The sequence below is a fragment of the Athene cunicularia genome, assembly GCF_003259725.1.
Source record: "Athene cunicularia isolate RWA chromosome 1 unlocalized genomic scaffold, athCun1 chr1_part1, whole genome shotgun sequence".
Classification (NCBI taxonomy): domain Eukaryota; kingdom Metazoa; phylum Chordata; class Aves; order Strigiformes; family Strigidae; genus Athene; species Athene cunicularia.
Window position 1 is genome coordinate 969,427 of NW_020799091.1, and position 26,474 is coordinate 995,900.

The 26,474-nt window shown below is 39.0% G+C and overlaps 1 protein-coding gene across 1 annotated transcript in view; it reads left to right on the forward strand.

Annotated features, from left to right (window-relative positions):
• The window catches only part of FCHSD2 (FCH and double SH3 domains 2), a 162,281-nt gene that overhangs the window by 24,844 nt on the left and 110,963 nt on the right, over window positions 1–26,474 (forward strand). The window contains exon 3 of the mRNA XM_026850442.1: window positions 7,384–7,429. Within this exon, the coding sequence (XP_026706243.1) occupies window positions 7,384–7,429 (46 nt within the window). The remainder of the gene's footprint in view (window positions 1–7,383; window positions 7,430–26,474) is intronic.

Sequence of the window (26,474 nt, forward strand, 5' to 3'; positions counted from 1 at the left end):
CAAGGGCTTTTCCAACCTCCATGATTCTGGGATTCTGTGAAAGCGCCAAGTTGCCACCAAGCAAAGGAGTGGTGGAAGGAAGTGAACAGACTGCGTGCCATCAGAGGCAGGTGATGGTCGCTGGAGATTCCCTCCTACAAGAAAAGGAAGCATCCGTGTGCTGAGCTGGACATCGTGGGAGGTTTGATGTTTGCTGGGGTGTTAGATCCGGGATACTGCAGAAAAACAACAAAGGCTCAGACAATATGGGGATTATCACCCCATGTGGGCACCTAGGGTGCTACCAGAGGTGACCTTGAGTGTGTAAGGGGGATGGCAGAACTCTGGGCACAAGTGTGAAGGGCAGGGGGGCCTTGGGGGTATTCTTAGTCCTTCCTGTGGAGGTGAAGGACTTGGGCAGGAGTGGACCCATCCAACAGGTTAGCACCTGGCTGTGCAGCTGATGTTGCAGACAGGGCTTTGGATCTTATAAACATGACAGCCTGGTTGAAACAAGGATGCTGAGGAGGGATGGGATCCATCTGACAATGTGGGGCACAAGCACCTTTACCAATAGCTAGACCTAGCGAGGAAGGCTGGAAATGAGGTCTGCTAAGGGAGAGTTACCATAACGAAGCAAATGGTCTGATGAAGAGGTGTCTGGGGGACAGTGTCCTGGAAGAGGCTCTCCCCAGTATGGCTGGGGATCTGTCACAGGTGCCTGTACATGAGCTTGTGTGGCCAGGAAACAAGTGGGAAGAATGAGCTTATTGTAAATACAGAGGTGTGGTAAGATGGTCCCCTCTGTCATCTCTGAAAGGTTGTAGCAATCAGGAGGGGTTCCTGTTGGCTGGAAAAATGCAGATGCCATACCCATTTTCAAAGAGGGAGGATCTAGGGAACAGCAGGCTGGTCAGCTTTACCCTAGGTCCTGGGAACATTATGGAGCAAAACCTCCTAGAAGCCATTTCCAAGGCTTGTTTTTCAAGAAGCCATTTCTTGAAGGTACAGGAAGGTGTTTGGGAGCAGCCAGCATGGATTTACCAAGGGCAAATGGTGCCTGATTGCCTTCTGGGAAAGCTGGCAATGTGGGCATGGTGACAGCAGTGTCTGTGGAACGTGTTGGCTTTAGGTGAGGCCTTTGACAGCCTCCTGTAATACCTTTATAGCCACATCAGGGTTGTGTGGACTGATAAGTGGGTGGAAAATTGGCTGGACTTCCCAGCTGTAAGTGGTGGAGAACAGTGCAAAGTCCAGTGGGCACCTGGGAATCCCTCCAGAGGGCAATACTGGATCAATACTGTTTAATAAAATTAATAACAACCTGAATGGTGGGATGGAGCATGCTTTCAGCATGTTGATGAAGGGTTTCACATTGGGGGAGAACACTTGATAATAAGGCTGGAGGCAGGGCTGTGTTCAGAGCAACCTTGACAGATGGGTGACATGGGCTGGCAAGAACCTCATGAAGGTCAACAAAGGCAAATGCCAAGTCCTGCCCCCGGGACACGCTGGCCTTGAGCAACAGGCCAGGCTGGGGCGGCCAGCTGGAAATTTCAATGCCCTCTTGTACATAAATATTTCAAGTGTGTGTAGTTCACGATCGGGGTTCCTCCCCTGTTGCTCATGTATTAGGATCTGTTTCCTTTGCTTAGAATAAATACATCTCATCACTGTAAAAGGCATTCTAGACCTGTTTGTTAGTTAAGGGAGGTAGGGAATTGATATTTAACACTGTATTTTAACTTGCTGCATGCAGGATTTTGTTTATATTGCATAGGTAGATTGGGATTTTGGGGGCGGGGGGGGAGCTAAGACTGTTCATGCAGGTGTGTTCACTGTCAGGTGATTTTTAGGTGGTTCAGGAGTGATTTTTGTCTCTGAATGGGACAAAAGGAGTGAACAAAGCCAGCTGTGTAATTCTAACTTGATACATTTGGGTTTTCTGGGGTTGCTCCCTCCTTTTTTTTTTTTTTTTTTAACTAGAGCTGTCTGTTTTAATTATGATATCGGAAAGTTTTGGAATGAGTGTATACTTTCATCTTAAAAAGAAAACCGGTATAATATTAGTTTGGACATCATTGCACACCAAGGGTGTGTGCTACCAGTGTACATTATAAGCAGAAGCTGCAAAGTCATAAATTTTCCATTTTCCACTGGAATATGTTCTAGATGGCATGAATTATTCTTGAGCTACTTTTTGGGAAGCTGGAAATTTTGGGGTATTTCGTAATTCACTGATTCACCTCCTTGAGCGTTGGTGGATTGAGTCAGTTTAAAAGCAGTTGCAATGTGCTCTACGATTCTGAAGTAGATTTACTTCAGGAATTTTTGATGGGCTGAATTAATTTTTAAACTGAATTTTGAAATTGCCTTAATACCTCATAAAGTCAAAACAATAGAAAATCTTCTATTCGTACCCCTTTTTTTCCATTCCTTTTCTCATTGTGTTGGGGCTTTACAGATCTGTTCTAATGATCGGCATCACTCAATGTGGGTTTCACTTTTTGTCAACTTGGGGAGATCTGCAGTTGGTCAAGCAAAGAGAATATGGTAATGACATTGTTGTTTTGGATCTGTTAGGGATACAGCAGCCTGTATTAAAAGGATTAAAGAAAAGGTTTTGGAGAGTTACCATCACCATGCAGTGTGTGCATGTGTAAATTTTTTTTCTCCCCCTCCTTTCATCACCTTTCTGAAAGACAGCACTGAGAGTGTCAATGGTGTTGCTCTGTGTTCTGCTGATCTGGGAAATCTAGTGTCTCCATGGAGCTGAGCATGTTATTTTCTCATTTGCTGCTCCTTGCTTTTGTTAGTGTAGCAGTTGGGGACTCTCTTAGGTCAAGGTCGGTTAAAACAGGTGCAATTCTTTAACAGTTTTGGATGTTTCGGACGTGATGCTGATTTGTACATTTTCTGGTGCTTTGCACAGCTGTATAAATGGTAAGGATTTTTTTTCCTTTAAATTTCTAATCAATTTTTCTGAATGTCTACAGCCAAAAAATCATATTAACACAAACTGCTTGTTCTAGGTGAATTGTACCAGTTTGCCAGTTATTACATCTGGTTTTTGACCGTTATTTTGATCTTGCACGGCGACTCGTTCCAAATGTGATTCAGACCCCTGCTTGGCTCATGGTTGAATTTCTCAGCCTTCAAATGGAAATACATTCACCTATGCAAATTTAGCTCCTTCTTTTATTCAAGAGATTTGTACACGGAGTGTCTGTTTACATTTTTGCGTAGCTCTCTAGATGTAGTTAAATTAGCTTTTTTAATACAGAGAGTTAGTTCGCATTCTGATTTTTGCAGTGTTGCTGTGTTTAACCGTTCTTACTGTGCAAGCTGTGACTTTCATCCTTAGGTTTGTATGCCTGCATAATCTTGGCAAATATGACATTGTTTTATATAACTCAAATATATATTTTAACGTTAATACGCTGATTTCTTGTGAAAGTGGGAGCTTTAAACATTCCCAGCCCAAGTGGACATCCATGTACCAGGTTGAGCCTGTCTGTTTCTCCTGTTTAGAGGAAGACTTCTTGAAGTACCCTTCCCTACTGGCCTGACTCCTTACTTCACATCTGTTACCTTAAATTGGTATGAGTAATTTAAATACCCGTCAGTTGCTGGAATTTGTGTTTGGGAATTGGCAGTGACGGTTCAGCACCGGTAAGAGAAGTATTAGCAAAGCTGGGGTGACAGTGAGTGTAGTTTTCTTTCCCCTGCTCCATTACATTTCCACTGTTTCACAGAGTCCAAGGGAAAGTCCAATTGCATAATCTAATTTCTTTAATACTGCAGATCGTTGCGTTTCATCCAGATATATTTTGTCACATAAAGTCCTGTGAATTAAGACCAAAGAATTTCCTTCTTTAGGAAACAAAGCGACCCGCTCAGCCTTGCAGCGCACCTTGGAGGGTGTTATCCTGGGTCAGAAGCCCGGTGAGGAGTGTAAGGAGGAGATGTAGGTGGGTGAAGTCCCACAATGCAACAGAAAAATCTACACCCTCCTCCTCTTCAGATATTAGTTTTTAGTCTGAAGAAGAAATCCTTTCCAACCCCGCATTTAGTCCGTATTGTCCTAACGACAATAGGAGCGACTGTTCTCTAACCCCGCTACTCTGTTTTCGACCAGACTTGGCCAGTTGCTAACATTTCAAAGGAAGACAACCCTTCTCTGCAGAGCGTCTCTAGCTGTTTGTGCTTCAGAAAGAACATGCCTTCATAATCCCGCTGGGATTAGGCTCATTCTCGTCATAGGGAGCGTAAGCCACGGAAGGGGCTGTAGGCAGCAGCGTGTGAGGGAATGCAGTGGGTGGCTGGCATTGCCTCTCGATGTTAAATCATGTATGTTGAAACCATTGAAATAACTTTCCTGAGTGTGACTTTTCCTTCAGGCTTGCAGCAGGCTCTTTAAAAGGCAGGCGCCTGGTCACACTCTGGATGTGTAATAAAATCGTGTTTCTTTTAAATGGCGGCTTCTTGTCCTGATGGTGAGCGTAATTTTATTTTTATTGGCTTTCTTTTTCTGGAGGCTTAAGTCAGGATTTTCCTGCAGTAGAAGGATTGTGGCAAGTATAGTTAAAATGGAAAATGGTTATAGCTTGATTATACGCACCAAACACCGTTGAATTTTTTTGTATTTATCCTTTTTCACCCTCTTTTTAAGCTGTCAAATACTTTAAGTACTTTTGAATGATTTTTAGTTTGGCAAAGGGAATAAGCATATCGCATGAAGGATGTTTGTAGGATACAGATGATATTTAGGAGTCACTGTCCAGCAGCAAAAACTAAGATAATTTTCTGGGCATGCAATTCTGGTGTTTTGTGAATTTAATTAATGGTTAATTTGATGAAAAGATGTAATAACAGATATAAATGCATCCTGGTTTAAAGAAACTGTAAATAACGTTGCTGCTTTCTTGCAGACCCACTACTTAATTTCTTAAAAACTTTTCAGTAACAGAGAACATTTCATTATCTTATAGAACCAAATGTCTCCTTATATGAACTTGAAATTCCATCTTGAATTACAGGAAGTTTAAGAATATCCCTGCTTTGCACATAAAATCAGGATCCACATATGAAACTTTCCAGGTTTCCCAAGTTATAAAACTATGATGCATTTATTAGTCAGACTTTTTTTTTTTTTTTCCCCTCTGCTCAAAATAATTTTCTCCTGGGAAATTTGTCTACTTCAGTCTTGTATTTCGTCATGTTTTGTAATATATTTATGGTTGTCATAAAAGGATTCCATTATAAACTGTCCCGAGGTTAAAAACAGCTTTGTGTTTGACTAATCGAGAGAAATGCAGTCACAAAGTGACAGAGAACACCAGCTTCAAGGAATGCAGACGGCTGATCCTGCTGATCTTTCAGTATTCACCATTTTCTTCATTCACCAAAACGCAGATCAAACACAAATTTAAGTATGGTATAAATCGAATTACGTGCTGCCTTGCCAACTTTTTCGTAAAACCCCATTTAAAAGACAGAACAAAATTTAAAACTACTCTAAAATGTTTCTAATTTATGGAGGTGCTACTGTACAATACGCTTTTCTTCAAGCGGGAGCTTGCAGTTGTTCCAAGTCTGAGATTTCTGTCGGTTTTGCGAGTAAATTTGATTTGCATGGTATTTTGTAATTCTACACTAGGGCCACTTGAATGCTTTTGTTTTACTTCTCTAGTGTAAACCTTTTAATGTAGAAGGTTTTTAGGGGATATCTTAGGCTTCCAGCTTGTCACGATTGTTGTTTTGCAGTTAAGTTTAAATGGAATTTGTTGAGGGGGGGGGAAACTCATGATGAAGTATATGGCTCCATATCCAAGTTTTGTGTAAACTGAGTATCCTTAAAGTTTAGCTCTGATTATATGTTTTCAGATAAGGTTTGCTGAGAATTGGAAAATAACTGCCTTCGCCTGAAGCCTTCCCAGATTTACATTTCAAAGACAGCTGCTTGTTTTCTTTTACCTTTTCAATATTGATAACACATTTCAGTTATTCCTAGTAGTGATTTCTGCAGTTATGTACCCTTTTAAAAGGGAAGTAAGTTCTTTTAGAAGGATATTGTGGTTTTTAGATGTTTGCTAAGCCGACTGGGATATTGGACTTGGGAACAGGAGAGCCTAAAAAAAATTGTTTTGTAATATTAGATGAAATACCTCGAATGCTTTACAAAGTCGACTCATTTACAAGCATCTCGGACAACTTGACCTATTCATATAGAGGTGTTTCCTATGGCACAGCCCTTGGTACCCACCTGAGCTACACGAGGGGGGTTTAGGAAGATGGGATGTAATTATTGGAGTTGGAATATGGCCAGATCTTCGGGGCTGTCATTAATCTGGAAAGAATTTTAAGCAGTCGCGATGTGTTTAGACTTCTGTTTTACATCCCGTTGAGGAGACTGAGCCCATAATGCTCTGTCAACGTGTGGATGCTCTTCATGGGTGAAATGGAGTAGACAGGAGTAGAAAGAGCCTGTTCAGAGCTCCTTTTGTTTGTGTTTATTGAGTTAACCTTATTATAGGATGGTTTTGAGGATTTTTTTATTAACGTGTTACCGTAATTATTGTGCAACTAATTTAAATAGAATTAGATTATTTTTTTTTTGCTAATTTTGCCTTAAACTTAATAGTTTATAGCTTGAAGAAAATTTACTCTGCTATGACTGTTCAAGGGCTAAAGAGGGAGTAGCTTAAGCTATAGAAGAAAGAGCCTTGACACATCTAGGTATTTGAACCTTCTTCCTTTTACAACAGTGACAGTGTTGAAACCCTTTATTTTAAAATATGTTGAGATGGTACATCATGAGCCCCTGCATGAGAGTACAGTTCTGATGTTAATGTGGAAGGATGTGTTATGATTGGCGCCGAGTGAAGTGGGTTTAATGGGATACAGCTCCATTAATAGGTAAATGGGGGTATTTCTGTGGGAGAGCATGGGTTTTAAAGAGAGGCTGTTAGTCTTGCGACTACAACTTTGAATATGATGTGTTCAGCTGCTGTTGAGGAAACATGATTTTTTCTTAAATAAGAATCCAAATAATTAGGAAGTCCATCTAGATGCATAAAGTCAAATTCTGTCCTGCGTTACCAAGTTCTTCCCTAGGCTATACCAGTGGAAAGCTGATGAGCCTTTAATTAAGTAAATGATATTTACCCTGGTAGCCCTGGGAACGGAATTTATCCAATAAAACTTGGAAATTTGAACATGACATATGTGAAGTCCACATGTGCTAGTTGCTAGGCTACTGATATACAGTTGTCAAACAATTTTGCTTTTTTGTTGCTCATTTAACTGTAAAAACTGTCCAGCAGTCAATAATTTTAAGTAAATTGTTGCATTTATAGTGTTTTGCTGTATGTATTAATGGATTTTTTTTTTTTCCTCTTCCAGAGCGTTCAGTCAGAAGAGAGCTGCAATTGAGAAAGAATATGCACAGGTAGGTTCTGGAATTTTAATGTCTATGGCATTGTTCCCTTAAGGTAATTTATTCGTTAGCAAATTTTCTACATCGTGTGGGCTTTTTGTTCATCCTTTCCATCAGTTAGTTACTATGAAAATCCCTGTTGGAGTTCTGAATCAAACAGTTTGGCCTATACAGGACTTAAGCACATTCTGTGTTTTCATGGTCATTTTGACTTCAGGAAGTTCTTGGGTACACCAGACACTTTTAACTTTTTTTTTTTTTTTAATTTTTTATAAAGTCAATCAACTCTTTGAGGTTTTCTCAGAAGTTAGTGCGAAACCTGAGTAAAAAGTAAAATCAGGTCAATTAGAGGGAGAGGAAATGTGTTCTGGCATACTCAGTCCAAAATAAATTTACATTCACATTCTTCAGTAAGAGCAGCTTCCCATTCATGTGAAATAAAAGCGGACAGATTTGGCCTTGTGCTTGTGATAGGGAGTGGAATGAATTTTGATCTGTTTGCAAGAAAGGAGGGAGGTTTTTTTTTTTTTTTTTTTTCCCTCCCTTGTTCCAAAATTAGAAAGCACCTAATAAGGGGCAGCTGCCTCCTAATTTACAGTAAAGGCCCTTGGAGTAGAAATCCAAGTACTACAGATTAAAAATCCATTCATTTATTTTAAAAAAGATTAAAGGTAGAATAAAATATAAGTGAGGGAGCTTGTGGAGCTCAATATATGGTAAATACAACTGGAGATGTGCCTGACGTTACAATTGTTGATGTTGGGGCAGTGACAGAAGTGAAATGTGAAAACACAAGCTGTCGCTAGGATGTTTCCAAATGGAGTTTGTAGGCTGTTGTGTTAAGCATCCTTTCAGTCTTCAGTGCTGCATCACCCACAAGTATATAGAGAACAAACCTTTTCTGTGGGCCAGACTTTACTGTCAGCTTATGAAAGAGGGTTTCTGTATCTGCCGATGTACACATTTTCTAGTCCTAGATTTCCTGCATGTGGTCTCAGTCCAAAACTCAGCTGAAAACACTTTGTAAATCAAATGAAATTTCTACTGAATTTAATCCAGACGCTCACAGTAGTGCTGTAAGGGTCTGCAGTTATTGGTGCTCCAGTTCTTTCATTGTACATGAATTTACATTAGCATACACTGATTACGTAGGCAGTTGCACTTAATTTGATTAAATATAGCAATTTTTCAATGACAGGATCGATATATGCCTCATGAAACTTCAAAGCGTGTATTCTTTAGTGATTTTTGTAATGACATGGTAGAGAATTTAAGATCAATTCTTAATACATTTATCCATTCTACACTGGGAATGGTTTTTCTATGCAGAGGCACTTACAGCAGTCGCTGCGTTTAGAGAGTAGTCCTGATAAGTTGGAAAAATAATTACATTCTCAGATTCGGAAGGCTCAGTCTTAACAACTGAGGCTTTCAGATACTTTCATTTAAAACCCCCAACTTTCCAGCTATACAGCTGCATCATTTGAGATTCATTGAATGGCTGCTCATATGAATGAAGTCTTGTGGAATCGCTTCCTCGGGTTGCTGATAAGTGTACAGTTCAAGAACAATGTTGGATGTTTCTCCTTGGGCCTGTAAAAAGGATTTCTGTTTTTGAGATAGTGATAAAATTTCACATAAAGCCTTTTGCTAAGAGAAATTGTTAGCAAAATAAGTGTGAAGTTTTATTCATCAACAGTGGGATATTCCACTTAAATCACCTTATAAAGAGAACTGAAAATTCTCAGTAGTTGGTTTCTGAAGCAAGATTTCTAAACCTTTTCACAGACTTTGTCCAAATGCCTTTTGTCACCTTAGGGAATTCAGAGTATTCTAATTTAGGACTTGTTTTTTTGGTGATCTAGGGGAGGGGGGTGGAAAGGAAGGTAGACAGTGAAAATAAGTTTCCCAGAACTGAATGCTTTGTTGGTTTAAAAAACTTGTATGCTGATGCACTGCACTTGGGTGCCAAGTTTCTATACACAGAGCACTTTTGTTTGGAGAAGGAGAACCTGTATAAATGTGAGTGAAACACCATGGTTCAGTGTTTATAATTTATCCCTAATTATATGGTAAGTGGCTTGAATGGATGTGATGAGTTACAGGATCTGTATGTAAATTGTCCTGTGTCTGTCTTTATCAAGGGAGGGGGGTTTTTTTACTGAGTATTTTCACTGTATTCTACCTATTGCCACTGAAGTTTTCCAGGCTGTTTTTCTGCTTATTGTCTGTCTCCAGTGGGTTCTTGATTGGCTTTTCTAGGCTGCGCCATGGTATAAAGGGGAGAATTATTTGACGTATCAGCCCTAGTACTGCAATTCTGCAGTCCTTTCTAGATCTGTTGTGAATACACACTAAGCTATTTTACTTGTATTTTCATTACGATATTATTTAATATATACTTAAAGGCTTACTTATTATTCAGAATTGAGAGTATAGAAAGGCTCTCATTTCTCATTAACAGTATTCCTAGTAATAGCATTTAAATTGCAATTTTCTATTATTATTATTATTATTATTAGCTATTCTTCGTGATTAATAAGCTTGTGGAAATTAGTAGCTAAGAACACCCTTCTGTTAGGTGAAAGAACAACCTAGTGAATGTCTGCTTTTTCAGACCTAGTAAAAACTGTTTTACGTAACATGTTAAATAGGTAAAACGTTTCCATTTGTTTGAGATTGTAATTACATCTCAGCTGCACTTTTTATTATTATTCAACACTTTCGACTCGACAGCAGTCCCTCACAGTCTGTGTCGCGTGCTGGGAACACACAGATGACCTTCCTTGTCATGTTTTGTCATGCTTTGTTTTTTGTTTGATATTTCGCTGTCATTGTTTCAGAGTAAAATGCGACTCTGGGCAATCAAGGGCGCATCTCTTTGGGTCTGCAAGTAACCTGAAAGAGCTGGAGCTGTGAAACGTGCTACTCCTTTCGGTGCATGCTAATTACTTGCAAACTGTAGTGCCTCAACTGAAGGCATTGATAATGTAGGAAAAAAAGGTAGGAAACTCCATTCCGTGAGCCACGCTAGAGCTTTAAATTTGAACTGAGGTGCGAGTAGAAATTTCTGTTCAGATTTTTTTAAAAAAGGCACTAATTGTTATGATTTTTAAATTTTTTTTAAAAAAAATTTCTTCCCCTGTCTGTTTTTTCTGGAGGTCAAATTAACATTGAAGAGATGTGTGCGCTCAGTAAAAATATCTTATCTGTGATCTGGAGACAGTGGACAGGTCACTCGGTGTTGATTGCTGCGTCTGTTGCAATGAGAAACTTAATACCTTTAAAACATTTTAAAATACAGAGAGAATAATAAAACATTTTTAAATACGGAGGGAATTATAAGTAGCATCGTTTATATCCACACATTCCTACTGGCAGCTAGGAGTGAAGTGCAAGGGCATCCTTTGGGGGTGGTTGTATCACTGACAGTGATCAGGAGAGGAGCCTTAAAATAAGATGAAATGAATGCCAAAGACAAAAGCAGCCTGTCAGAGCAGCAGGAGCAAGAGGAGGTGGAGCGGAGCAGGAAAGGCAAGAGGAAAGGTGGCTGTAAGCAGATAGATAATATGATTGCCTTTGCCAGCTTCTCACCTCGTGAGTGTCTCGCCAGACTTGAAAAAACACTTATTTCAAGACATCAGACTATGTGAATACCTGTTTTCTAGAAAATGGCCATATCCCAACAGCCATTTTTGTGTATATATAATGTGTGTCTACACGTTATATATAAAACAAGCAAATTATACATTGTACTTATTATATATTTTATATATCGAAATAATATTTATAGGCTGCAGTGCCCAAATAGTTGCTTTATTTTTTTTTTTTTCAACTTACTGTATTGCTTTTCCATTGTTTAAAATCAGAAGATAGAAGCTGACTGTTTCTTCTACCATCTTCTGACAAGGATGCTAGGCTGCTTTATTAACATACAAGGGCCTTTTAAATAATTTTTCAGTGGATTAAAATTCTAAAGGTTAAAATCGGAGATTTCCTGCCATGTCTTACTAACTTGTGCTGTGGCTAATTTTTTTTTTTTTTTCTTTGCTGTTCTTGACCATGTAGTACAACGCTTTGCAAAGGTTAACTGATTTATCCTTATACTGTGAAGGCTGGGAAGGTGGTATTATTTTTTTAACAAGGAACTGGAGAAATTTGAGGAAATTTTAGCCAGCATAATATGGGTCTTTTTGATAGAATAGGAGCTAGATCCCTGGTCTTTTGATTTTTTTTTTTTTTTTAATTTTTTTTTAAACAGAAGCCTTTAGTAATTAATGCAAATTTTACTTCAGCAATAGCATTCCAATCTTTTTTCTTCCTTTGCCTTGTGAAAAGCTTTGAGGTTTATAGATGAGGAGGCCTGTACAAGTGTTTGTAAAGTACCTGTGCTGGCTTATTAGGAAGAGGTAAGGTGTGCTTTAGTAGATAGCAGACAACTTTCCTGAAAATCAAATTGCTCCACTCATAGTAAAAGTAGACTCTTTCAAGAAAGGCAAGTAAGGTGCTAAGTAAAGTACTTCTCTTTCGAAAATACAGTGCTTTATTGCAATGTGGAAGTATTAAATGTCAGAGCAGGAGGATGGCAGACGCTACACAAGAGGAGCTTGGGGAAGGTGCTAGCGAGCTCTGTAAATAAAACCATTTCAACATTGAATGCAAGTCGCCTGGATTGATTCAGAAATCCCACGCGGCAAAACAACTGCAGCTTGGCAAACACAACCTTACCACAGGTTTGGAATCAAAAAAAATTTCTGGGTGAAATGAAGTCTTCCCTCTGACTCAGCAGTTAGCTATCCCCTGGGGCGTCAGTAAAAAAAAAAAGCCAAAAAAACCTTGAGGTGTCTGCCTTGAAAAATCCGACAAGCAACTTTCTATGAGTTCATTCCCTGCAGTCTGGACAGAATGAGGTGTTTTTTCAGCCCAAAGGATACAGAAGGTTACTGTGCTGTGGCCTTACAGAGAGCAGGAAGAGATTGTAGACTTTAAGGGTGGGTCCCTGACTTGGGGACAAACAAGAAGCAGCCCTAGGTTGACTGGTCAGTAGCCTGTTTTGGTTAACCCATGAACTTCAATTATTTGTTTCTTCTTTTGAGGATGATATTAGATCAACTGCTGCAGTAAATCTCCCCCTAGAGTATTTCTGTAATATATAAGATGTTTGTCTGGTTTACCTTTACAGCTGAAATCGATGGCTTTCATAATCAAGCATTTGTATTTAAAAAATACCTGTGAAATTAGCTTTTGGGGGGGTGGAGAAGATGTATTTTAAGATTTAGGCATACTTTATCTCTTAAGGAATTAAGAGCTTTGACTTCTGTGCTCCAGATCATGTGAGGAGAAGTTTGGTTGGTAATTAGCACACATACAGAAACTGTTTTTTTTGTCGTTTTTTTTTTTTTTTTTTTTTTTTTTCCTCTCAGGCTTATCTTTTGAAGAAACTTGGCTACCGTTCTGCAGTTTCTCTGCAGAGAAACTTCTGCTTGTAGTAGATGAGTAGACTATGTGGAAATTTCCCTACTGGGCAGTGAGATGAATGGTTGCTGTATCTGGATGTATTTGATAGCAGTTCATTTGAAGACAGCAAATTATTTTGAAATCTATATTGTATTTTCAGACTTTCTGTAGGAAATATTAGGAGAAAATCAGTGAAATATTTTTCTATAAATGAGCTCACTGCATGTCTGCAGGTGTTGGCTTTGTCATCGCTGACTCTTTTGAAAGACAGACAAAAAATTCTAAAAAAAAAATATCCCTTTAAATTTCTGAGTTTTCTCTATATAATCCTTCTCTTGAGATTTTCAGTATCTTTACTGTTTTAGATCTCTTTAGAAAGCCACATCCAGCCTGGCTCATACTGGCTATGTGAAGTGATCCTGGAGGCTTGAGGTGGTCCATGTGCATAATCCAAAATCATGTCAGTAGGTTTGAGGTAGCTTTATTTTACTTTATCAGTAGTATTGCATAGCATTTTAATAATCTTTCAGTGTTGTGGGTTTTTTTTAACTGGATATGAAAATCACATTTTTGTCTTCCATCACTGGGGAATGTTCTCCTCCCAAGCCAGAGCTGTGGCCACCCCATCAGAGGCTGGGGCGAGACTTTCTGCCTGGCCTTTATCCAGCTTCAGTCATTTCCCACAGTGGCTCTGTGAATATGGCACCTCCTTGACTTAGGAGAGTTCATTTCTTACCTGTACAGAGATAACAGCTCCTGAAATCTTATAATCTGAGGTCTGAATTGAATTTTCTATCTTTAGGAATTTCTATAGGAAACGTCTTCAGACCCTCTGAAGCTTCATCTGTGACTTTTTCTTTTAGATGTTACTCCCTTAAGCCTTGTTGGCACAGCTACTTGGGGGAGGGGGAAAAGCTGTATCCAAGAAACCTCTGGATCCAAATGCAAAAATGCCAGAGCCATTCAGGCCTATTCCTGCACTGAGTGATATTCCCTCATCGATACTTAAGGGCTGTGAGGCTCCTCTGTTTCTCCCGCTTTGGAATCTTGTTCTGGTTGATCCTATCTTTCGTAGGAAACCGTGTCAGGCAGGTTGGCTTGTAAATATTCTGTGCTTCTTTCTGTAGACTTCTTCCTGCTTCAGGGATAAAAAGACTGAACAGATTTTTCTGGGAGAGAAATAAAAGTGGGGAAAAAAAAAAGTGGAAAAAAAGGTATTTTCTTTTATTAATGCTAGGGAGGATGTAGAGCCTTCACAAGTCCCTGATGCTTTCTGGGAGGTGATGTCTTTGGTTGACATCCATGTCACCTCTGACACTTGAAGCACAGACCAACCTGTAAGAGTTCTTGCTTTCTTCCTTCGAGCTTCAGCAGCCTTGCCCATGGTCATCTCTTCTTCCTGAAGTGCTTTGTGCCAGGCATGCTTGATGTGAACCTGAAGAACTGTGTGAGAACACCTTTTGATTCAACTTTCCTAGTTTACCAATGACTCAAATTATTTTTGTGAATTTTGTTCTGTTTAGTTGATGGAAGCACAAAATAATAAGAGTCTTGGGCAGGTGCAAGGAAAACTCAACTCAGAGTGGCTTAAATTGATGATTCTTCTGATGGTTGCATTTTGAAGTCTTAGTTACTGGTATCTAGTGTTGGTATTTAATGAAGTTTTAAATTAAAAACAAGACAAGGGCTTCATGAAAATGTGTTGCATCTACCTCATGAACGCATTACAGATTGGCAGTCTCTGCATACCAACCTATGGCTCCATTTGCCGTGATACACTGACTTAGGAATTAAGTGGAAAAAATGGGGGGAAGTGTTCAAGAATGATTCTTACGGAAATATTATCCATTTTATTTTTGCAAAAAGCAGAATCCAGTTGATCCAAACATTTATTAAATAGTGTTGTCTCGTAAGAGGAAGAGCATTTCCATGTACGTTTATCTTGTCTTCTGATATTCCAGCACTTACAAAAATGAACATCAGTGGATCAACAGTTTTCTCTTTAAGATGTGAGTTTTATGGGCGTGTTGATAAAGTCTTTTTCCTCATTAATGCCGCACATTCTCCATGGTACTAATGTGATGACTTGTGTTAAAATGTAAGCAAACTGCTACTTTCCAAGTACAGAATGTAGATATCGATCATGTTTGCTCTTTTAAAGTCCATTTATAAACTTAATCTCCACACCTGACAGTGGGTGTGTATGATCGCTTCTTCCCACTTCTTGTCTGTTGTTCCATCAGCCAGCAGAATTTTCCCTGTTCCAGTTTGAATTTCTCAGTAGCCTTTAGTTCTTCTCTTTTCCATTTTGTGTATATTTTTTTCTTAAAGCCTTCTACATGAATTATGACTTATGTTTGGTTATCTGACAAATTTAATTGTCCCAGTCTGTCTACATTTTTGCTCGTTGTTAAGTTTTCCTTTTTTTTTTTTTTTTTTTTTTTTTAAATTTTGGAGTAATTAACTTCTTTTAAAGAGCTAGAGAGAACTGTTGCATATCTTTGATACTTCCTCTGCTTACACAACATAACTCATGTTAAAATCAGTGATCTCCAAGGCATCCCTGCTTTCCAGTCCAAGAATTTAATAGTCTGTGTTTGTCTAAATGAAGATCTAAATAGTTGTCTTGGTTAGTGCTTTCATTTTCTGTTGTATAAAAAACACCCTTATAAGTTGAGAACCTTCTTAGGTTTTACTTTCTAGAGGTGTCCTGCAGTTAGTAATAATGCTTAAATAATTTTTCTGAAAAAAAAAAAAAAGTAGCTTTCAAGTGTTGACTTGGCAAAATAAGTTGGGGTTTTTTTATTCTGTGCCATCATTTAGTTTATTATATTTCTTCAGGGTAATCCATGGTGATCTCTAAAAAAGCTTTCTTTTCATTCAGTTAAGGTACAAAACTAGGAGGGAAACCTTTTTTTCAACCTGGACTGTGAGAAATATATATTAATGAGTAATCACTCTCAAGTTTGTCTTCATTCCTTGCCATTTTCCTGAAAAGTCTCATATTTTGTGTGGAATGCATGTATGCACACGATTTCGGATACACCTGGAGCCTGGATTGTTTTGTTGGTTTGTCTTAAATCTCAGCTCGATAGGCTTTCCATTTTTCAGAAAAGGATCTGTACTGCTTCCTGGTCACTGCCTGATGTGGAGATCATGCATATTGATGACCTGGTTTGGTCCGTTAAGCTACGATGCTGCATAATACATCAACAGAACATACTGGTTCCAGAAAGAAAACACCTGCTTGATACTACCTTTGTATTATATTCTCCTATAGTCGAACACCATTCAAAACACCAGGATATCAATAAGAGGTTGAAGAAAATGAAGTGTAAGACTTAGTAGCTATTCATGCCATTCTTTCCAACAAAGCATGGAGAATCAGTGGCCGTGAACGCTACAAAGACGTGATCTGCTCCATTTCATAAATGGTTAAGAACACTATTGTGGATTTTAGAATAACTTGTAGAGACAAGTTTGACAAATCAGGTGTTATAATGGGATTATTGATACTATTCTGCACTTGTCACAGTTCAACCTCTTAGTGCACGTTTCCCTTTTTACTGCAAAACAAGAAGCTCTTTAGAATTCTCTATATTAAATGTCCATTTAACATTTAATATAATATACTTTTCATGGAACAAAGACTATGGGTCTACATGTGACATTCCAAACAGTATTATCAGTGACCTTCTCTTTTTATGTAGATTTTGCATTCAGTCATTCGTGTACTTTTTCTTCTCCAAGAAACACATGTCAGCACTTAAAGCGGGGGGGGGGAAATCAGGTATCTGCTTTAGGTCTTGTCTCACTGACTGTTCTGTTCCGTTAGATGAAAAATTAAAATGTCTTCTACTGAAATATTTGTCCATTTAAAAAGAATTTTAAAAGGCAGCCTTTTAAAAATGCTAAGCTATCTGCTACAGTTTTTATGGAATTCTTTAGGTTAAAATAATATTTCTCTAAGAACAGAGGTGGACTGTCAGCTTCTATTTTCAGTGAAAACATCTAGTTCCTTATAAAGGGGTTGCTAAGCTTAGAATTATGCTATTTCTACAAAGAAAGCCCTTCATAAAGAAACTACATTTTTTGCTGAACTGATGCAAGCAGATTTCTCTTAGCCTGCTTTTAGCTGTTATTTTTCTTTCCAATTACTGTGCTCATAAGCATCCACTGCCTGGAATCTTGATACATGTAAGTGCTCTACTTTCAGATGAAAAACTTTCTTCTTAAAAGCTGTTCATTTTTACTTGGTCTTTCACTTTTAGTGAACCAGACAGTGTATCTTTCAGTCTGTGGAGTTATCTGTGAGCTGTTTCTGTGTCCATCACTGCCTTCTCTACTCTCGGTTGCGTTTGTTTTGGTTCTTTTTTTTCAAACTACATCAGCATTTCAGCTTTATTCAGATTCCACAAGAAGTGCAATTTCTTTTTTTCTAACACATTCAATCCAGTCATCCTTCCCAATATCTGCTTTTCTCTTTCCTGTCATTTAAGAGGGCAGGCTAGTCACTACTCAATGCTTTAAAAATAAACGCCGTGGAAACTTTGGGCCTCCAAAGTAGTATCAGTACCAGCACTGAGTCATACACAGCAATATGCTACCCAGTCTTTTCCACCTCTGTTAGGCTTCGTTTTTCATGTGTGTCTCTTCACATATCTTGGCCTGGGTATGCAAGAGGAAGGCTGCTCTTTATTTCCTAGCTTTCCATATGAGTGTGCTTCACACACATCACATACTCATCTCAGAGTTACTTAAGTCTGGCTTTTATGTCACTCCCTAGTACAATGACTATGGACCTATTTCTTCTAAACCTTAGGAATGACTTGGGAGAAGGGAGTGGGATACATTTCCTCTACACTTTGGAACATGTAAAAAATTATTACTAAGACAAGGCATACAGTTTATAGTAAGATAGCCCACATCTTATTAATAATTCTGGGGGTTGGGGGGGGAAAAAAAAAAAAAAAGAGGATGATTATTCTAACTATATTTTAAGGCTGTTTGTTTCATCCTAGTTCTCATGCCCTTCCTTCCCTTGATCAAAAACTAGTTCCTACACCCAAGGGGTTAGTTGGCAGGATTATCCCTGCAATGTTTCTGGGGTGCAGTAAGAGAGGGGGTGGCTGAAGTGGAGAAAGACAACGAAAAATGGACCAGAAAATGTATTGGAATAAGGTGTCTGGGTCAGGTATGTAGTGAGATCACTCGAGAAAAACTGGAATGGAGAGCAGGCGGTGGTGGTGGGTTAGGTCAGGAATGAAGGTGGTATCATCGCTGTTAAGTTGTCCCTTTTTCAGTCACAGTCATGACTGCCTCTTCCTGGGACCTTTGAGTACTGGAGCTCTATTTCTACTCTTAATTTTAGAATCAGAATAATTTGGGGTGGCAGGGGTTCCTGGAGGTCAACCTCCTGGTCAAAGCTGGCCTAACTTTAAAGTTCAGTGAGGTCACTTAAGTCCTTATCCACACAGAATTCACACAGAATCATCTAGGTTGGAAAGGACCCTGGAGATCATCTAGTCCAACTGTTCGCCTAGCACAGTTCCCAACTACAGGATATCCTTAAGCTCTAAATTGACCCGACTCTTGAACACCTCCAGGGATGGGGACTCCCCCCCTGCCCTGGGCAGCCCATTCCAACGCCCAACAACCCGTTCTGTAAAGAAATGCTTCCTAATATCGAGTCTGAACTTTCCCTGGTGCAACTTGAGGCCATTTCTCTTTGTCCTGTCGCTTTTCTACTAGGCTAAAGAGGCTCAAACCCAGCTCTCTGCAGCTTCCTTTTAGGGAGCTGCAGAGGGTGATAACGTCTCCCCTCAGCCTCCTCTTCTCCAGACCAAGCAATCCCAGTTCCCTCAGCCGCTCCTCAGAGGACATGTGTTCCAGACCCTTGACCAGCTTTGTAGCCCTTCTCTGGACACGTTCGAGTAACTCTATGTCCTTTCTGTAAGTGAGGGGCCCTTTAGATTTTGATGATCTTGAAGCATGGAGATTCCCAAACCTCTGTGGTGCTGTTCCGCTGCCCTCATGAAAAACGTGCCTTCATTCTTATAGCTGTTTGATAGCCCGGGCCCTACCCAAGCCACCTCTGGCCATTTAGCCCCCCTGCCTTTTCCCAGTCCCCTGGTAATGGCTGTGCCTTCCTTTAAACACTTTGTTCTCTTCCTGCCCTTGTTCTTGGCTTTTAGGCTGGTATCGTTTCCTCAGGGGTGGAAAATGCATCCTGGTTTGCAGACCACGGCTGGAGATTTCTGTGCAGAGATCTACAAGCTGTCAATACCTCTGAATGCTTTGGATGTGTGTTGTGGGTTTTTTTGTTTTTTTTTTCTTTTAAATCCCCAAAGTTTCTAGGTAAGAAGGCAAATATTTGGTGGATGAGCATCACCTATCATCCCTTCCTTATATTTTCTAGCATGCTGTAAGCAAGTCAAAAGCCATTTGCCTTTTAACTTCCTTTTGTCTTCTGTTTGCATTTATGCACTTTCTGAGCCCTGCATTTGTTCTGGAGCAATCAATTTTTTAAAAAGTCCTTTGTATTCCAACATAACATTGCTTCTTTACCTGATGAGCATGTTCTCTGTTATGATCAAAAGGCCATAGTTTAAGGAAAAACAACAATCACTGAATTGAATGAGAATGGTACTTTGGAAAGTGTAATTAAAAGGAAAATGTTTGTTTAAAAAAATAATCCATGCAGAAATAAAGGTACGTAGAGTTTCATTCTTTATTTGATCCTGAAGTTCAGCTAGTTAATTCAGCTGATTAATTTTTCTGCAGTTCATCTAGTTCAGGTGGTTTTCAAATGTTAGGCAGACAAAGGTAATTCATAAGACTTGTGTTTCCTTTCTTCTGTGAGACTTTAAAGAAACGTTTGATTGCACCTTCTGCACAGTAACTAAAGTGGGTTTGGACTATGTATGACTCCATATATTTTAGGTAGTGATAATTCTGAGAAGTTATTCTTACTTTTCATATTTCTCAGATCATGTTAGCTTAATTTTACTGAGGATAAGGTCTCCGTTGTTGGTTTTTTTTTTTTAAAAAAAAAGCTTATTTAACCCACTGTGCAATAATTAAAATACATAAACTTGTATGTATGCTGTTAAAATTCCTGAACATACTTTTAGAGGAGCGACCTGTCATCCTTTCAGTTCTAGAGCAGTCCCTGACCCCATTGATCCAGATTTTATGCTTGACAGCAGTTTAGTAGATGAATGTAAAGTAAACTGGGCAGACCTTCTTGGCTACTAAAGCTGTTTGTCTTAGACCAAGGATTACTTTAAAGGGTACAGTAGATGTGTTCTTAACTATTTTTAAAAACTATACTCCCTTCTTTCTCTTTGCAACCTTGGAAGTTACGCTTTCAGACCTGTGCAAACCAGAACGTGTTGACAGCTAAAAAAAGCCCCCAAATCCAGGGAGAGAATGTTTAAGTCAAATCTACCGTAAATGATTATTCAGTATAAGACCCTACATAGACAGTAGTTGACTTGTTCAATTTCATACAGATAAAAAGGCCTTTTATCAGCCAGTCCTGCCTACTCTCCCAAGAAAGAGGAGGGAGAAAGGAAACGTAAGGTTACTCAAGCCAGTACGGGAGAGAAGTCCCAAATGGCAGCTGCAAAGTAATAAAAGATGTGCTGCTAATCTGACAAAGATGTGCTAGCAGCAGAGAAGTCTGTCTGTATGATTTAGGCAAGTGAGTGCGTGCTGCTCTTTGTATGGCTTACTCCTTTGGTAAATACATAAGTAAATGGCTAGGATGTTTCTCGTGCTGTGGAAATAAAGTTTATTCTTCATGTCCACTCTGGAGCTACAACTGTGCAGCCCTCTCATTGACTTACATGCTTTATGATAAAGGTGATATATAGATGAGAGGCTATTGCATCTTCTTATTGTTTACCAGTAATACGTAAGCTTTCACTTAAAAACAAAGTGATTTGCCTGCATTTAAAGGAACTACTGTAAAACATGAACAAAAAGTAGGTATCACATCAGAGTTTAGATCTTAGGGGATTCTTTCTGATCACCAAAAAACGGCTGTTGCCTCAAACTTCACTGTTGTATTCTCAGGTCTGTATGGCCAGCAGTGAAGCTCAACTCATCTGGGTCATTCCCTTACACATCATTTTAGAAAGAATAAATAACAGGATCTTAAAAGCTTGGTGCTCTAGGGTTTTTTGTCGATGCAGTGCCAAAGATCTTGAAGATGCCAGTTTAGAACTGTTGGGGGATTTTCTGGGTTTTTTTGTTGTGGTTGGTTTTTTTTTGTTTGTTTGTCTGTTTGTTTTTTTAATACAACTAAAATAGTGTGGGTTAGGTTTTTTTGTTTTGTTTTTTTGTTTTTTTTTAATTTTAATACAAAACCAACACTGATGAGGGAACATGCTGGCCAGCCAGATTCTGGAAAAAATAAGTGGCCTGGTGTACAGTCTGTATAGGTGATGTGTTCCACTTGTTTACTGGATTGATGCTATCACTGAACTAATAATAATAATTAAACAAAAAACACTGAAGTGTTACCTAGAGCACTCAATGAAATTTCAGTATAAGTCAGCAGTTGTTTGCTACTTAGGTGAAAAGTTTTAACCAAATCATGAGATATTGAACTTCAACATTCAGCAAATATGAAATTCAGCAAAATGTCTGAGCTGTAAAAAATTGGGATTGATGTAAGCATGTTCCTAAAGGACGATACTGAATTGAAGCCAAAATGGGGAGGAAATTTGCTTTACAGCATCTAATCTAATTGCATAAAACTCATGTGCACAAAGGAATCTCCTAATTACAAATATGAAATAGTGGGAACGTACCGTGGGGTAGTGTCTTGCAATTTTAATGGAAGTGGCACGGTGATTGTTTTCTTAACCTCCGAACCTGTTGCTGACTTCTATTTGTTTAGCCCTGTTCATTGGTTTGTATCCTGGTAGCTGGAGCAGTGTGCGCGCTTGAGAAACTGGATAAGCGTTTTTTCAGTATCTTCCATGAAAAATAAAAATTAATCTGTGCAATAAGCTTTATATTGGGAGATTTCCTGGTATATTAAAATAAATGAACTCTGTAATTCTACTGAGCAAACATTTCAAAATACAGATTGACTGGTAAGTTAGTGACATCCTCATCGGTCAATATGAATGTCCCGCATGAAGTGGAAATCCAGTGTGAGTATAGTGCAGGAAGAAATCCTTAACATTGATTTGCATTTTAATTTATATACATAAAAAGTTCCTTTTGTCACCAAAAATTGTGTTGATGATTGTACAGACTTACTATTCCTATGCCTTTTTTATTTTTTTAATACATACTCTTACTGCTGTTCATTTCTCTGGCAATATACTTAATACACTGCCTTTTGCAGTTTAATGGGCAGTGTGTCATGTTTTCAACAAGAATAAAAGCATATTTCATACTGGTTGCAAACAGAAACTAATTGAGTAGGAGGAAGCCTGCAGATTTATTAAAAAAAAAAAAAAAAAAAAAAAAGTCCTAGCACTGGTTTTCTTAGCTCTGATTGTGTACAAATGTGGCTCAAAGCTTTTTTTTACCTTCACAAACCATAAAGAAGTAATTTAAAATTAAAAAAAAAAAAAAAGTAAGGGCTGGTCACATTTTTCTGAGATGTGAAATTGTGAGCTACTAGGTTTCCTGGATGAATTTCTGGCCAGGATGCCAAGTACATCTGTGTTTGCTTTTTGATTGTCTATCCAACTAGGCTAGAGAGATATTTGCATTTTTCCTATCAAATAGTTTTTCTTCTGTTTATAGTAGTGTCTTGAAAGACACTTTCTGTCTGGTGTTGATTTTCTGGTTTTGTTTTTCCTGGTAATTTCTGTTCACTTGAGGGAGAGCAGAGCATCTGTATGAATGCCCTCCAGGAACTGTGGTTGTTGGGGGTGGGTTTGTGAGTAGGATTACTTTGTCTGTGTGTTCAGAAAGGTGGCTCCTTCTGGATAAGGATAATACACTCTCCAGCTTTTTAAAAAGAGCTTTCAAGTTTACAACTACTATCAGGTGTAAGGATGATACAAATTTTTATTTAACTTCTATAAGACTATGATGAAAAGTGAGGGGGGGTGAAGCAAACTTTTTGGTTGATAATGCCCATTTTCAGGCCTTTGCTTTGGAAAAGATGCTGTAAATACACACATGCTGCTGTCAGATGGATAGAAGAAAAGAAAGCCAAACAAATTCATCCAGGTTATGGAGGCTATGATAGAACGTGAATGAAACCAGAACGGTGTATACTCCTGTAAAACTAAGCTAAATCTTCCATAGAGAGGTTCATATATGTAAAAGAATAAATAAACATCCCTTTTTTTTGACAGATATCAGTCATCTCTACTCTTATATCTGTAGTCTGAGAAGTGAAGGTACCCTACAAGTGATCCTGCCCTGCTTCAGTTTTCTTTGCCACCAAGCTTGTCACCTTGACTGACTTGTCATCTCTTCCTTCTGGTTGGAAAAAAAAAGGGTTTGTCCCAATTGATGGCCAAGGGAAGGTCCTCAAAGGGATGTGAGGATCAAAGATCAAATGTTCCTTTAAACACAGCTTTCCATTTCATCCCATCATGTTGTGTGCTTTTAAATAAAAGACATGGCATCAGCATGAAGATCTCTGTTCATCAGCTGCTTATGCCTTGCTCTCTTAAAAGGGGTAGTGTGGAGACAGAAACAGCTGAAAGAGATCAAAATGTTTATTTTCGATCATTCCTGTGGCCTATAGATCCAGATATGGAAAGCAAAATCCCTCTTGTATAACTTCAACAACGAAACGCTCAGGAAGTTTGAATCTAGGTGCAGACAACTTCTGGAAAGTTTCATGCAGAAGGCTTTTGGATGAGGACTCCACTGTAATGACTTAGAAATACCTTTAAGAAATACTAAGACATTGCTGAAACTACATCCTGCTTTTTTTTTTTTTTTTTTTTTTCCTTCTGCGAAGAGATGTACCTCTTACCCCAGAGCTATTGCAGAGATTTCAACGCTGTGTGAGATCTGCCCTGTTCCCTTTTTCGATTTACAAAACTGAAATGGTGTTTCTTGATAGAATGCAGATGGGCTCATCCAAGACGGTAGGCTGATGGCTCAACCAGCTTTCCTTGGGAAGATGGATTTAGGAATTACTTTACAGCCTTACCTAGTAACAGTTCCACCAAACAGACAGAATCATGCTGTGTAAAAAATGCTTTTTACTACTGTTGATAGCTCACGCCTATAAAGATAGGTTTTTCCATAGAAAAAGAACAAAAAATATATGGCATATTGATTACATGGAGTAGAGGTATATCTGTTTTTCCTCTAAATAACAAAGAAATGGGGGTGCTTGACTTTAAAGCTCATTTTCTTTCCTGTGTAGCAATAATTACATACCATTTTTTTTTTTTTTTTTTTTTAACAATAGGTCTCTTTCATGGTGGAAGAATTGTGCTACCTCCTTTCCCATCCCCTTCTTTCACTCCAAGCTGTCCATCCTCAAGAGTTGTGTGTAGATGACCACTTTATAGTAGCTATTTCTAGGAATATAAAAGTGCATTTCTAGTGCCTTATAGATTACTGTTAGGACCAGAATTGGACCAAATGATCTCCAGAGCTATTTTCCATCCTCAACTATTCTGTTATTCTGTGATTTTTATTTCTACACAATTAAAACATTGGGCATTTAGCAAAGAAATGAGTTGTCTGATTTTCATGTCACTCTTTCAAATAGCTGAAGATAGTTTAAGGTTTGAATGAAGATTCTGCCCAATATGGTTTGTGCAAATGTGTCTGACTGGCTATTTTGGTACATGCATAGCTTCAAGAAATGAGGAAATATATTTTTCATGTTTTGAAATTTAATTTCTAGAATTAGGAGGCTGATAAGCTGAGATTGCACAGAAGAGCTACAAATGTTGGCATGGACTCTATTCTTTGTTGTTCTATTAAGGAGTAGATTTAAATGAATCTATTGAGGATTGTGAAGATTTGGGGAAGTCAGCTGCCCTTTTATTTTTCCTGGAAATTCTTTAAAGGAATTATAAAATACAAAATACTGAATTGGGTAGATCCTACTTGTTTAACTTAACCATATTACCATGAAATATGTCTTCATGTAGCTTGCAGAGGTTTACAAGTTTGGCCCCTTTAATTTTTAAAATAAATTATTTTTTTCTGATACCATAATATCTCTAGACAAGAATTATTTCTCTGCATCAGCAGTGCAAGACTTCATATAACAACAAAGGTATTTTTGCAGGTGTAAAAATCGGGAGGGACAACAGAGGTCTTTATTTTTTTGAAGGTGAAACTTCCAGCTGCTAGCGAATCTGAGAGCTCCATCAATACTGCAGAATTAATTTCTGACATTAGTGCTCTCACTTTTGACGTGGTCTCTATTCATTACATCACCTTGCATTCATGCAGGGTACTCTTAAGTGAAGCCTTCAATCGCAGAGGAGTGCCGTGCAATTCTCTTCCTACGGTAGGCTTCAGAGAGAAATAAAAAGGTTTGATTGCAAGGAGAAATCATGGTACTTAACCGGCTGTTTTGATATGTGGAGACTGCTTTGTAAAACCTAAGAGTAAAGATGAGCATTTCAGTTCCTTCTCTCCTAGCCTTTCGTTTCACTTGAGCTGTTTTGTTGTGGGTCTTTTTTTTTGTTGTTTTTTTTTTTTTCTGTGACTGATGGCGGTGGAAAAACTGACAAAGCAAAACCTTTTTTGATTGCCCATTTGAACGTCTGTGAAGGAAGGGACAATAACGGCATCAGCCATCCTGATAGATAAAGCATAGATTTTTATGAGCGAAATTTTTAAAATTTCAGTAAAAACACAAATTATATCTTCTTGTTCTCTCTGATACTCCAAATGGTGAAAAACCTTTGGATCAGTTGCTATTATCCTTCTGTGCTTGATCTCCTTTTTATTTAGTCTGTCTCCATTAATGCCTCTGCTCCAGGTCATGCTTGAAAATACATCTGTGTTACAGTTGTACTGACGTGTTTGGCTACGTCTGTTTTCAGAAATCCTCCCCGTACAATCTGCATTGACCACTCAGTCTTCATAACTTGATTTTGGGGTTGTCGCTGATGATCGCCGTAACTGAGCTATGTGAAAATGAGCACGTAATTCTGTGGGGTGAAGTGAGTCATTGGGGCTGATGTTTGAGAACTGCATCGGGTTCTGCCCTTGGGCCACAACAACCCCCAGGGGGGCTACAGGCCTGGGGAGGGGTGGCTGGAGAGCTGCCGGTCAGAGAGGGACTGGGGGGTGAGAATGAGCCAGAGTGTGCCCAGGGGGCCAAGGAGGGCAACGGCATCCTGGCTGGTGTCAGCACTGGCGTGGCCAGCAGGGCCAGGGAAGGGATCTGAGCCCTGGGCTGGGCACTGGGGAGGCCGCCCCTCGATTCCTGGGCTCAGTTTTGGGCCCCTCACCCCAAAAAGGCCATTGAATGACTCGAGCATGGCCAGAGAAGGGCAACGGAGCTGGGGCAGGGTCTGGAGCACAGGTCTGCTGGGGAGCGGCTGGGGGAACTGGGGGGTTCAGTCTGGAGAAGAGGAGGCTGAGGGGAGACCTCCTGGCCCTCGGCAACTCCCTGCCAGGAGGGGGCAGAGAG